Source organism: Eschrichtius robustus, chromosome 15, assembly GCF_028021215.1.
Source record: "Eschrichtius robustus isolate mEscRob2 chromosome 15, mEscRob2.pri, whole genome shotgun sequence".
Lineage (NCBI taxonomy): Eukaryota > Metazoa > Chordata > Mammalia > Artiodactyla > Eschrichtiidae > Eschrichtius > Eschrichtius robustus.
Window position 1 is genome coordinate 29935068 of NC_090838.1, and position 14677 is coordinate 29949744.

Below are 14677 nucleotides of genomic sequence, written 5' to 3' on the forward strand. Positions count from 1 at the left end.
TGCAAGAGGATCAGATGTTTAAAACATCGCTATGGCAACAGGGTGGGGTGGAGTGGGGTGACAAGGCGGATGAAAGGAGGAGACTCGCTTGCCAGCGAGGACAGTGGTCCAGTGGAGATGATGGTACACAGAGCTCAGAGAGGGAAGCATAAATGGAGAGAAGCGGGCAAATTCAAGAGACAGAGAAGGAAGCATCCAGAGGGTTAGAGGTAGAAGTGCGAGAGAGGGAGCCATTAAAGATGATCTGGACGACTAGGGCAAATGGTGCTGCCATGAGGACCACTGGGGACCGAGCACATTGGGGCAGGAGAGTGTTTACGTCTATCATCTTCTGTAAGACATTTGGTCTAGCAGAGAGTTAACTACCCAGATCTGACATTCTGAAAGGACAGCCCAGCCAGAAATTTAGAGTTGGAAGATGATGAGCCGTAGCTCAAAGCTGTCAGAACAGAAAATGTGACCTAGGGAGACAGGATAGAGTGAGAAGAAACAGACGGCTTAAACCTGAAGACCTTTAAGACTAACTCGGTGGAAGAGAAGCCACCTGAGGATACCAGAAAGAAGGGACCAGAGAAAAAGAGGAAAACCAGGAGGGAGCTGTGTGTTGCAAGCCAAGGAGAGCACCTGCAAATTCTCCCAGAAAGTTGCGACAAGTCCGCCACCAATGGGCTGTGAGTCTCAACTCACCTCTGGGTGAGAATCACCTGAAGACTAACGTTTTTGGGGGGTTTTTTTTTTTTGGCATGGACCATTTTTAAAGTCTTGATTGAATTTGTTGCAATACTGCTACTGTTTTATGTTTTGGTTTTTTGGCCACAAGGCATGTGGGATCTTAGCTCCCCGACCAGGGATCAAACCCGCAACCCCTGCATTGGAAGGCGAAGTCTTAACCACTGGACCACCAGGGAAGTCCCACCTAAAGACATTTTTAAAAATGAAAGGTACCAATTCCTGCCTCATACCTACTGAATCAGTCTCTCCCTAGCTCTTGCTACTCAAAGTGTGGTCTGAGGACCAGCAGAATTGACGTCACCTGGGAGCTTGTTAGAACTGCAGAACCTCAGACTCCCCCCTAGATCTACTGAATCAAGCAATTCCTTTGCATGCCAGCCCTTGAGAAGCACCGCCTGGAGTGATTCCCAGGCATCTTTATTTATTGAAGCTGCATAAGCAACGCTGATACTTATCCAGGGTTAAGAAACACTGGCCTAATATACTGGCCAACAAAAAGCGTTAATCTATAAAATTGTATCACATTGAAGAAAACCAAAGCAATTAAGAAAATTGGTAGATTGATTACTGTAGACACTCTGTCTTACCTTTCCTTCCTCCTGCTGCAACCTCAGTGACCGTAATAAATTGCTCATGCTGGACATTTCATAACCCAGTTCTGTCCTTTCGTATTGATGTTGTCATCTTCACATCAGCACGTTTTCATCTCTGTATGAGGAAGCCACTAGGGTCTCAGTGAGCACACGCCCTGAGCGGGAGCCATTGTCATTAAAACATTCTTGGGAAGGAGGAGCGAAGGTGATCCCGATATCAGCCATCAGGCTAATGAGTGAAGAGAGCAAAGGAAACAGAGAAACACCTCACCTCCTTAAAACCTATGAAATCAACACATCAATCTTGAGAACAGTTCAAGATGTAAGAAATAAGGAGAGGGACTTCCCTGGTGGCACAATGGTTAAGAATCCGCCTGCCAATGCAGGGGACACGGGTTCGAGCCCTGGTCCGGAAAGATCCCACATGCCACGGAGCAACTAAGCCCATGCACCACAGCTACCGAGCCCATGTGCCACAACTACTGAAGCCTGCATGCCTAAAGCCCGTGCTGCACAACAAGAGAAGCCACGGCAATGAGAGGCCCATGCACCGCAACGAAGAGTTGCCCCCGCTCGCTGCAACTAGAGAAAGCCCGCATGCAGCAATGAAGACCCAACGCAGCCAGCAGTTGAACTATGCTGACAGCTGAAGGAAAACCTCTCTTCAGGAGTGCTTCTCAAACTTTAATGTGCATAGGAATCACCTGGGGATCTTGCTAAACTGAGATCTGATTCTATAGATTGGGGTGGAGCCTGGGAGTCCGTCCACACTTCCAGCATAGGTGCCAGTGGGCGGCAAGCCCTAAAGAGCATCACTGCCACCTGCTGGCGGCAATTCACATAGCAAGCCCAGACCTAGGAAAGAGGGTTGGCCCTGTTTGGGGAACATGCCAAGCCATAGAGCAGTTCTGCTTCTCTTTTGCTTTATCCCAGGCTTTAGTGGCATCTCTAAATTCCGCTTCTTGATTTTATTTACTTCTTCCAATCTTCATCTCGAGGGTCATGCTTGAGCATAGACAGTTTGGGGGCAGCAAAGGACAGGGGAAGCCAGCTGAACAGGAAGAGTCCGCAGGCCCCGACCATACAGGCACACAGGGTCTAAAAGCTTGCGAGGTCCCTAGTGAGCCGAGGTACTGATTCCAGATGCAGCGGAGTCAGCCAGGCCCAGAGAGGCCCCTGTCATCACCTACTTCTCCTCTGGTTTTGATTGCCATGCACCACAGCAACAGAATAAAGCACGTTCTCAGAACTTTTGCCCTTAACCTGCCAATTCTGTAGTGTCACTCTTTACTAAATATTTCTCATCAATTCTGCTTAAAACTGTATCAACTCATGTTCATTTCTTCCTTTCATTAAAAAAAAAAATATATATATATATATATATATATATCCCTCCTTGCCATGGAGCTTCTCCTTTTGGGGAATGGGAGGACCCCAGTCCCATGGAAGCAACACAATGCAGAGAACAGAAGTTGAGAGCAGCCTCATGGGCGATCGTGTGGCAGCTTAGAGATCCAGGCTGGTCTGGACAGCTGCACCCTTCCCACACAGGGCAGAGCTGGCCCCCATGTCCTCCTAGACACTCCAGTCCAGAAATTTCTAATTTTACTGTCTCTCTCCTTTTCGCCCACGGAACTCTGCTTTGAAATATTTTTGTCTCCCAAATTGCAGTTGTTAAAGAACTCATTCCTCATTTTTTGTTAATCAAGGGGCTATATACCTCCCAATAAGAAACTTCTGATCAGCACTGAATAATCAGTTTTATCATCCTGAGATGATATAATTTCAGTCGAGAGCAAGGAAGACACCAACTTGGACTTCCCTGGTGGCGCAGTGGTTAAGAATCCGCCTGCCAATGCAGGGGACACGGGTTCGAGCCCTGGTCCGGGAAGATCCCACATGCCGCGGAGCAACTAAGCCCGTGCGCCACAGCTACTAAGCCTGTGCTCTAGAGCCCGCGAGCCACAACTACTGAAGCCCGTGCACCTAGAGCCCGTGCTCCAGAACAAGAGAAGCCACTGCAATAAGAAGCCCACGCACCGCAACGAAGAGTAGCCCCCGCTCACCACAACTAGAGAAAGCCCGCACGCAGCAACGAAGACCCAACGCGGCCAAAAATACATAAATAAATAAAAAAGACACCGACTTCTACTTGCTTACGTGGCTTTCCATCAATTCCTTTCAGCGTTTGAAAGTTTGAACCAGCTTGCAGGCCCACCATCCCCCCACCTTCATCCTAACCTTCATCTACTTGCAGAGGTCCCGAGATCCTACCCAGAGCTGTCCTAGTCTTTGTTACAACTAAGAGAAGGGGCAAAAATCTAAGGTAGCTACAAATAAGAACAGGTATCTGTCGAGACAGGTGGATAATTTCTAGGGTTGCCCCACCCAGGGAAGTGAAGGATAAGATAAGTATCCATTTCTCAATCTACACTTCCTGCCCTCCCCTCTGCACTGGCCCTGCCGATTCTTCCCACCTTTATAGAGACCCAACACACAATTCTAAAAAGTTAGGATGAGAGTAAAAGACCATAAGCTCCAGGGACTCAGTCTGGGTGAATGCCCACATCTGGGGGTCTGCACTTATATGGTCTGAACTAGGAGACCATTCTGAGGGCCTTCTTAGACTTGACTGGGAGGTCCCTGCTTCTGTAGTCTGTAACTGTGGCTGATACAGAGAATTCTACAACAGTCATGGAAATAAGTACCAGCCCAGTGTCCAGGACCTTGGTACCCGGTGAAAATCAGTTACGGATATAAATAAATAAGTATACCTTGCATCTTGTTATTTATTTTTTTTTAACTTTCTTTTAGTTGGCATCTCAGGGGGCTCTGGTGGAGGAAGAGGGGAGTGAGCAGTGAATGCAATGAGAGAGAAGCAGAATAACAGAGTCCCTTTCCATTCCTTAGGCTGCAAAGTTGACTTGTCATTTTTAATTGATGGGAGCGCGAGCATTGGCAAACGTCGATTCCAAATCCAGAAGCAGTTCCTGGCCGACGTTGCCCAAGCTCTTGACATTGGCCCTGCAGGTCCACTGATGGGTGTTGTTCAGTACGGGTAAGTGCTGCCCTGAATTCAGAAATCAAGGGATGTCCCACGCTTAATTTTGTGCCAGAAGAAAATACCGACACATCCTAGAGCATAGCAGACTCATTCTCTTCCCTGATACAAATGTAAATGAAAGAAACGGAAGCAATCCAGATGCCGCTGAAGAAATCTGAGGCTTCCAGAAGGAGGGACAAGTTAATCCACACTTGAAACTAAATGGCATTTGCACTCCTGACTGGTAGAGAGAATATTTGGGAATTAAGAGAGCCGAGTTCAAGTTTTTGCTCAGCCAATAACAAGCTGCGTGGCCTTGGGCTAGGCCTTCACCTCTCTCACGGTCAGTTTCCTCATCAAGGTTGGCCCCCTTTCAACCCTGACTATTAGAGTATTTGTTTGAGGGGCTCCTGTGCTCCACCTATAGGTGGGATGCCCAGAAAACATGGTGCTCTAGGTTGAACTTTCTCCTTTCTCTGGACAACCTTAGGCCTCTACACAGGAACTGGGAAAGCTCACCTGGCAATGGGGAGGACTGGGGTGTGGGGGGGGAAGGGATGGCCCCCAGCACTCACCCAGGTGACTGTCCCCAGTCCATTTTACTATTCTACGTAGGGTAGAAATTGAGGGCGCATGCTAACTTCCAATCTCAACTTTTCTCTCATTGGGGATAATAAGTCAATCTTATTTCAGATGTAATAGATTTCTCGCTAAAGCAGATATACAGATATCAACTGAAAATAAATAGGCAATCAAAGGCGTAAACAAGCACAAATCTCAAATAACAGGTGGGCTTTTGATCAAGAGCCATTAAGGGCAGGATAACTGTCTCACTTTCCACAAAAGATCTCGGGCACAACCCGCCCCTCCTTCTCCCAGATCTGCAGCTTAGCCTCGGCCTTGGACACTACCCTAGGCTTTGGTACCTCTTGCTCAGAAGCCACAGCCTGAAAAGTAAAAAACACACACCTGACAACATCTGGGGCCGTCTCCGGTCCCTTCAAATGTTTCCCGGGAACATCCCAGAACAGCATTTTAACCGAGGTTGTTATGTCACAGACATTAGAATATTTAGTTTTGAGATGTCCAAAGAAATAAAATGCTTTATTTTCATAAGAACCTATAATGTTTGTATTTTTAGAATTAAATTCCAATAACATATTTAGCACTATCTTCTATTTCTGTGAAGGAAAATAGCTAAGTGGCACTTGTATATAGTCAGAGTCAAATATATGAAAATAACCAATTGCTACACATGTTAATTCTCAATGTCAGATGTTCTGGGGGATTTTAACTTGAAATAGGAAAATACGTGGTTTTGGTCATTGTTTTCTTGTTTTCAAGACGTCAACCTATTTTCATTCCTGTGTTACTTTTTAAAGTTAGCAGATGAATAGCAGGCTTCTCTGGGGAGGAAATGTAAGCGTTTTAGTGCCAGATGTTCCTGGTCAGTTTTATTGGGGGGTTCAAAGCTTGGTATGTCATCTTGCATTAAAAATAGCTGCTTTAAAAGCTGTGTATACCAAGGTTTATAGGAGAATATGAAAATAAGGTGATAAATATGTCAAGGAAAAGAAAAATGGCAGGAGCATTGTGTTGTGTGCTGATGGGAACATGGATTAAGGAACAAATGTAGCAGGGAAGGAAAAAAATCAATAAAGACTCCTTCCCCTCAAAAAGACATTTTCTCTCATGTGTTCCTAATGTCATCACCATTTACAGGGAAGAGTTTACCTCCATGCTTTCCAATGTCACTTTCTAAAAATGCCTTCCCTATTCATCTTTTTTTCCGTCCAGGGTCCTTATTAATTTAAAGCCCTTAAGGGAAATGTGTCTGTTTTCCTTTACTTTATGCTCATACAAACCAATCAATCATCTTCACCCTCCTTCGGCCATGGGGTGGAGTGGAAAGCACAATGAACTGGTGACAGGACGTCTTGAATTCTAGCCTTAGCTCCGCTGTGTGACCCTAAGCAAGTCACTTAACCTCTCCATGTAAGAGCTGCCATCTCTAAAGTACAGGCCGGTCGGACCAGATGATTTATTAGGGCTCTGCCAGCCCTGATGTTCTGTAATTCAGTGACTGGCTCTGTACTCAGAAGACATCCAATCAGTGAATGTTGGGTGAACATGCTGGGTGAGCATTCCTCTCCCTTCCAGCCTCAGGTTCTGATTAGGTGGGTGAATGATCAGCAATGAAATGATGGCTGCACAGAGGTTATACATCCGTCAGGGGAATGCGGGGAACAAAATCAGTTGGAGAGAGGCATTAGGAAGGTGTGATGAGGCTGAAGGGGAAATCCACACACCCAGGTGAAATTGCTTTTATTTCAGCCACCTGGGTGGCTCCCATCCGTCCTTTCTTCAGCAAATGGTCTTAGTGCGAGAGAGGGCAGGGGGTGGGGAAGGAAAGTGTATGGGGGCAGAGGTCGATGCAGACATGGGGCCAGTGTTTCTGGAAAAGGGCTTTCCACTGCTTGGCTGGCTGGGAAACTGATTCCTCTACAGGTACTTTGGGTTCTCACCGGATTCTAGTGCCCAGTTCACACCCACAGGGAATCAGCCCTGCTCTCTCAGAATCACAGAGCAGTGGGGCCTTAGAAAGCTCCTGGTTCCACCTCCTCGTGTTACAATGAGGAAACAAGGCTCTAAAAGAAAAGACCACCTTGGCAAGAACGAGCACTGAAGGTGAGACTGGGGTTGGAAAGGAGCTGGCCAAGGTTGGGGGACTCCCGAGCTCAGAATTTCTCCTGCTCTCGGGCCTCTCCCCTCTGTCACTGCTGCCGTGGGTCCACATGGGAGACTCCCCCCAGAAGATTCCTTCCCTTGGTTTTCCTTAGAGCTGAGGCAGAACTTAGACTTTTAAATTTGGAATTTAGAAGACTCATACTATTAACAGGAAACAGAGGCAAATAAGAAATAAAAATACGAGGAGGCTAAAAATGACGGGATGTACAAGATGGTCGTTCTGTATCCTGATCCGTAAGCATCCTACACAAAGATATTTTGGGTTCAGGAAACAGAAAACCAACCCAGGCAGGCAGGTGAAGGGAGAGTGATGTCACAGGACTGGCAAGTCTTGGTCATCCCCTCCCTCCTCCTTTCCCTGCATCTCCTTGTCTCTCTGCTTGTCCACTCCGCTCTCTCCTCAGTGGCCCAGCAACATCCCCTGCCAGGCTCGTGGTTTCTGCTCCTCTGTAACTTCCCCCTTGCACTGGCTGGGCTCCTAATTCTGGTCCGGACCAGGGGGAGCTCCTCAGCCCCCGTGGTGCCATCATGCTCCCTCTCCCACATCCCCCCCGCCGCACCTGCAGAGGCTCGGAGCCCAGGCCCGCGTTAACCTTTCAGCAACCACAGCGTTCCTTCCACAGTCATCACGCACCTCCAGTAAGAGACGCAGCGTATGACACAGACGCAGAGAGGTTGAGTGACTTCCCTAAGAACACACAGCTAAATGCATGACCACTGGGGAGAGGAGAGATGTTAAATCTTGGGTTAATCCCTAAAATGTCGAACCAAATTGACTTTAAGATTTTGCTCCTCTGCCAAGAAAGCTCCTGATAATGGAAGCTTTCCACCAAACTGAGGACAGAGACACTGCTGAAGACAAGGCCAAGGCTCAAGCCCCCATCTTGCACACATGTTCTAATTTGCAGTTAAACAGCCAACATGCTCGTGATTGCGCTTATGACCAACAGGAACATTAAGAGGCCAGATGAAAGAATGGCCAGAGCAAGTCGCTGTTAGGTGAAGTCTAGCAAACAGAATAAGGAAGACAAGCAGCTCACATTTTAGCTGCCACCTGGATCCACAGGGGCTGAATGCCCTCTCGACCTTCCGTAGGATTTTGTTTTTGTCCCTGATTTCAGTATAAATGGAACAGAATTGCACAGGTTCTTTTGAACTTTGTAATCAACCCCAGGATACCAACATTGGAAAACAGCTGTAGAATAAAGCAAAATATCGGTTTCTCTTCATTTCAAAGTGAAATCCGTTTTTCTTTGCTCATGGTTCTCTGACAGGCGCCCCGTGTTTTGGCTCTGAGGTGGGCTGCATCTCCTTACTATTTTACTTCACAGCCCACCCAGCTCAGCCCTGACTGACACCCTCAGCTGAGCCTCCCTTCCTGCCCCCAAAGCAGGAAGGATGCCCAGAGGCTCCCGTGGATCAGCTGAGCCACTGAGTGTGGGGCAACCAGAGGAGGGAGAAGAAACGAGGTGTCGGGTCCGGTGTGATGGGCAGAATAATGGCCGCAAAGCTGCCCACGTCTGGAACCCCTGGATGTGTGACCTCACAGAGCAGGAGGGGCTTTGTGGATGTGGTTAAAGTCAAGGACCCTGAGATGGGGAGATTGTCCTGGATTACCCAGTGTCCCAGTCTAATCAGCTGAGTCCTTGAAAGCAGAGAACCTCTCCCAGCTATTATCAGTTGGAGGGAGATGTGACTATGGAAGATTAGTCAGAAAGATGCGACAGCTTTCTTTGAAGCTGGAGGAAAGGGGCCCTGACCAAGAAATGCAGGCTGAAAAAGGCAAGGCAATGACTCTCTCTCGAGCCTTCAGAAAGGAGCAGAGCCCTGCCAGGGAGACCCAATTTGGGCTTCTGACCTCCAGAGCTGTAAACTGATAAGTGTGTTGTTGAAGCCCCTAAGTTTACAACTGAGATAGGCAACTAATACACCTGGCAAGGAGGACCATTCTGTCACATTTCCTTGAGTCTGCAGCAAAGGAAGGGATGGGAGGGGCTGGGGCATGAGCCCCGGCTGGAGGGGGCCGGGAGTTGCAAGTCTCAGCACCTCAGGACTTCAGAGCAGGAAGGGAGTGCCCAGCCCCGACTTCACATTGTGATCACCAGGGGAGCTTTTAGAGATGCTGATGCCTGGGCCCCATCCCAGCCCTATTAAACCAGAATCCTGCAAATACCCAGAAGCTGGTCTTTTCATCTATAATTCCAATCTGTAGCCAAGGTGAGAATCGCCAACTCCCCGAGAGGGCAAGGGACAGCTCGGCTTTCCAGGTGAGAGGGCAGCACCCGGCCGAGCACAGGTCTCTCCAACTCCTGCCCCGTCCTCTCCTCATGCCCTCAGTCTACACTGCCTTTACAGGAACTAACAGGATCCAGAACAGCCGCCTGACTGCCTGAGAGGGCTCTCCAGGGCCTAATGGCACTTGCAAAGACCCCCCTGCCACTCCTCTCTCAAGGCAGGTGAACCCTTGAGCCACAGGCCTTGGGGACACCGTCTCAAGGCTGAATGAGCTGGGAATACAGCTCACACAAGAATCTTATGCTTTTCCTGTTCCCCACCACGCGGTTCTCCCAGAGGGACAAAGGAAATGAGGACGCTGCCCTCGACTTGCACCATTTCTACTCAACGGTTCCCCTCAACCCCCCCATCGCACATCACTGGGGCTTATCCCGGTGCCCCCCACCCATGCTGAGATCATTCTCCCTAGACACCCTGGACCATTCTGCTAGAGAAGCAGGTGGCCACCCCCATGCACATTAGAACCACTTGGGGAGCATCTGAAAATCCCAATGCCCAGACCCAACCTCAGATCGATTAAATCAGAATTTCTGAGTGTGGGACCCAAGCGTCATTCATTTTTAAAACTCCCCAGGTGATTCCGTTGCACAACCAGAATGTGAAGGCACAAATATTCCCACGGGGCTGTGCTCTCATCTGGTGAACGCTGTGTCCCGGGCCCCTCCTGTCTCCCCGCCAGGTTGCCACCCTAGGGCTACAGGAGCTCCATCCTCCTCCCTCCTCTCAGCCTTTCTTATGCCCGCTTCAGACTTCTTATTTATTCTTCTCCCTTCCCCTTATCACTGGCAGCCCTGCTGCTGATTTTCTTGATGCTTACAGCATCCTCTAAGACATTGCCACTCAAAATGTGATCCACGGCCTCACCTGGGAGGCTGTTAGAAAGGCAGAACCACGGACCTCGCACCCAACCTACAGAGTTAGAATCTACGTTTTAGGGACTTCACTTGTGGCGCGGTGGTTAAGAATCTGCCTGCCAGTGCAGGGGACATGGGTTCGATCCCTGGTCTGGGAAGATCCCACATGCTGTGGAGCAATTAAGCCCATGCACCACAGCTACTGAGCCTGAGCTCTAGAGCCTGCGAGCCACAACTGCTGAACCCGCATGCTGCAACTACTGAAGCCCACGCACCTAGAGCCTGTGCTCCACAACAAGAGAATCCACCGCAGTGAGAAGCCCGTGCACCGCAATGAAGAGTAGCCCCCGCTCGCCGCAACTAGAGAAAGCCCATGCGCAGCAAGGAAGACCCAACGCAGCCAAAAATAAATTAAAAAAAAAAAAAGAATCTACATTTTAACAAAATCCCCAGGTGACCGGGCCAAACCGCTAAGTTTGGGAAGCACCAAACACTGTGTCTGTTGCCAAGACATTCCGTGTCGCTGGACTTACCTAGCCCAGCGACGTGGTAATAGACAGCAAGCCGGACAGCCCCCTGGCTCCAGAGTAATTCTTAGATCAGCAGATTACTCATCCACATTTCCTCCAGCAGGAAGACGCTTGCAGATTTATTTTCTATTTTTTGGTGGAGGGGTGGAATTATTGTTGCTAATTACCAAAAAAAACCCTGACTCCTCTAAAAACAAAATTTGATTACAAGACTCTGCTCCACGTCTCTGATCCTAAGAAATGTGAGAAAGGCCAGTGTCCTTTCAAAAGGGGCTAGTTGTGCTAATTCCCTCAGCAGGTCGGCCTGGGCCCCATACTCAGTCCTTTGTAGGGAGGGGCAGAATCATTTTCACTCTGAGCGGGTAATACCCTCAAGGGACAAGTCTGCCACCCGACCTGCAGCCAGCAGCATGTCCTTAGGCAACCAGGGTCACCCTAGAACACCCTCCTGAGTTCACAGGCATGGTTCATCTCAATGACTAAGTCCATAAATCATCACACTTTAGCATTAATTAAAAGGCTAAGGATAGTCATGTTATTTTATTTTAACCTTAAGGTGATGATATCTTGTTGTAGGAAACAGTTTCAAAATGTTCTTGTTATAGGGAATATGGTTAGTTAATATGTCTCTACTGGCATAAAAATTCATTTGAGAGGCTCACTCCATGTGACTCAAAGCATTATGGGGTAAACCAATAGACTCTGGGACTTCAACCAAATGGGAACCTTAGGACTGAAAGGGCCTCAGAAGTCCTCTAAAATCCAGGGCTTCCCAAACTGTCCCAAGGATGAGATTCATCTGGATCCCTTATTTAAAAAAATCCCTACCCCCAGCCCAGACCTACTGAATTGAGTTTCTGCTGGGAGGAGACCTGGTAACCTGTGTAGTTTAACAGGGTGCCTCAGGTGAGACTTGTCATCAGGGAGGCCTGGAGACACAGATGCTCTGTCCAGTTCCCTGCCGCCAGGCCCCAGCCTTCCTAGGAATCACCTGTGCCCATCTCTAACAGGCATTCTTTCTTCTCACACACTTGCAGGATAGTCCTTTCCTATTGCATGAATTATCCCTTTCTATGCATAGTCAAATGCTGGCTCCCTATCATTTCTCTTCATTAGTCTTAGCTCTTTTTCCAAACATAGAACAATTTGATATTTTCTCCTTGAGCTGTAAATCTTTATTTTCTTCTCTTATTTTCAAAGGAAATCTTTGATATCACTGAGGGAAAAAATGTGTTTTCCTTTAATGAGATCTTCTAATTACAAATTAAAAGGTTGCTTACATTAAAATATAGTGGCACATCTCTTTGAACTTTTAAAATAATCTTCATCTCTGAAAAAGGCACCAGGCTAGGGGTAGGGATTTTTTAAATAAAAAGGTTCTTCTTTTATTTAAAAAATCCCTACCCCTAGCCTGGTGCCTTTTAAATAAAAGGCCACCAGCCCATATATCCTAAAAAAGGACACATACACCCATGTGCTCTGGTACTGAGAGCTGCCACAGTCTGCAGGTTAAAGACTTACCATTCATTCCTATAATTTAATTACATTACATTTTAACAAAGATTTATTGAGTGTTTACCACGGTCTAAGCACTATGCCATTTGCAGGGGATACTAACGTAAAATTCATCTAAGTGGTTTGATTACATTTGCCTGTAAGTCCCTTGGTGGATGAGCTCTGCAGCTTTACTCCTAATCGTAATTTTAGCAACTGGAAAGAGTTTCAGAGGTCCTCTGATCCAACCTTTCAATCCATTAAAAATAAATAACTGTGATAGAGATTCTCTTCTTCGGGACTTCACCAGCTAGTAAGGGAGGCGATATGTTTAAAAGAAATAACATTAAATAAAATGAAAAGCATCTATTCATTGGGTATATGAATAGCTCATCTGTCTGCTTCTGAAGATAGAGTCATCTACCGCTATGATGTAATAGGGGAAGAGAGTGGAGTGTGGAGCTCAGAGGGGAGTGTTCAGCTCTACCCGGGATGATCTAAGAGAGGAGAGGACATCTGAGCTTCCTCCTTCCCTCCCTTCCTTCCTTCCTTCCTTCCTTTCCATAATTCTCTATTACCCCTTGTATGCTAAGCACCAGGGATAGGAAATACTGGGACATAGCACCTGTTCACAAGTAGGTTACAGTCAATCTTCATGATTTACAGATCCCCTATCTGCAAATTCACCTACTCCCTCAAATGTACTTGTATCTCCAAAATCAATACTTATGGCACTTTCACAGTTGTTGTGTGGACATGCACAGAGAGGGTATGAAATACACAACATTCCCAGCTGAGGTTCAACAGGGCGATGCTCTGCCTTCTAGTTTCAGCTCGTACTGTAAACAAGTGTCCTTTTCACAGTCTATTTAGCACCTCATTTTTCTGCTACTCATTGGTGATTTCACTATTTTTAATGGCCCCAAGTGTAGTGTTGAAGTGCGATCTAGTGTTCTAAGCACAAGAAGGCTGTGATGTGCTTACGGAGAAACTGCAAGTGTTAGATAAAATTCCTTCAGGCAACTTATTGTGCTGTTGGTCATGAGTTCAATAATAACGAATTGATGACTTGGTATATTCAGCAAAAAAGAGAGGAAGTTTGTTGATCTGTGTGTGATCAACAGATTTGATCTGCTCCAGAAAGTGCTAAAGTACCTAATATCTATAATGCATGATGAAGCTATGGAAAAGAAGGAAAAGTGGCTGAAGTTAGGAATTCATGAAATGATGACTGATTTTTTTTTTTTAGGCACAGTGGATAGCACTGTGAGACTGAAAGCCAAAAAATTTACAGTAGCACTACCCAGGGTCAAGAAAACGTTAAACTCTTCTCAGCTAGTGTTTCATTATACGGAAAATTTGCATATAATTATTTGTAAGAAACTTATGTATTAAATTGGGTACCTTGAAACAGAAACATACATAAAACAAGTTTATATACTGATCTATTGATGAAAATGTCACCAGAGGCCCACAGGAACATAACCCCATGTTTTCCCTAGGAGCAATGGCTCAGAACTTGCTAATTTGATGTTTGCAGCAGCTTTATAAAACATAACTATTGCAGATAACAAGACTTGACAGTACACGTAGTATGGGAAAGAGGTGATCCATCACTCTACAAAGTGATCGACATTCAGACAGCCTCATGAGCAGGGGAACACTATGGATGTGACTAGGTGACTAGCTTCCACATTTAAATACTTTTTCTGTAAACACTTTTGAAAGAAAATTTTATATTTTTGCTTTTGAAATTATTTGTCTATGAGCAACGCTTAATTTACGATCAGCTATGATTTCTTCACAATCGTCAGACACACTCAGGAAATCTTTCAAAGTGAGAAAATCTAGCCTCAAAACCATTTTCAAATGTAAGTAGAGCCAAAAATTTTCCAGTTAATGGGGCATATATAACATTATGTTTGGTAGACAATTACATAGTTGTTACTGTCAATATCAATTTCGCAATTTTCTATTTTCTAGCTAATAATACTTTTGTTGTTTTAACTCATTCTTTTTTTTTTTCCAGTCCCTGAAAAGTTCATATTCCTTGGTTACCAAGGGTAGATCCAGACTTTGGGGAGTCTGAAGCTTATGTAGCTTGGGGACTCTTAAGAAAAATAACACAAAATTACAAATACAAAATTAGGCCCCTTGGAAGAAGTATCATTAGCATCCAAGTTAATCCACCTCTGATAGGCACTTAGCACCTGTTGGATAAAACATCCTCTGCAGAGGCCACTGTGGTGCAGGAAGACCAGGTAGGAAGCTATAGCCGTAGTTCAGGAAAAAGAAGATCATAGTCCAAACTTGAGGATGGAAAGGATGAGAGAGACACAGGAAATATTTAAGAGGTTGGTCTGACAGGAATGCATATTGCTGGGATGA

At 46.4% G+C, this 14677-nt stretch overlaps 2 protein-coding genes across 2 annotated transcripts in view; both read left to right on the forward strand.

Annotated features, from left to right (window-relative positions):
• Positions 1-14677, forward strand: part of LOC137778181 (annexin A2-like) — a 368470-nt gene that overhangs the window by 253693 nt on the left and 100100 nt on the right.
• The window catches only part of VIT (vitrin), a 95960-nt gene that overhangs the window by 63637 nt on the left and 17646 nt on the right, over positions 1-14677 (forward strand). The window contains exon 11 of the mRNA XM_068564153.1: positions 4236-4383. Coding sequence (XP_068420254.1) covers positions 4236-4383 — 148 coding nt within the window. The remainder of the gene's footprint in view (positions 1-4235; positions 4384-14677) is intronic.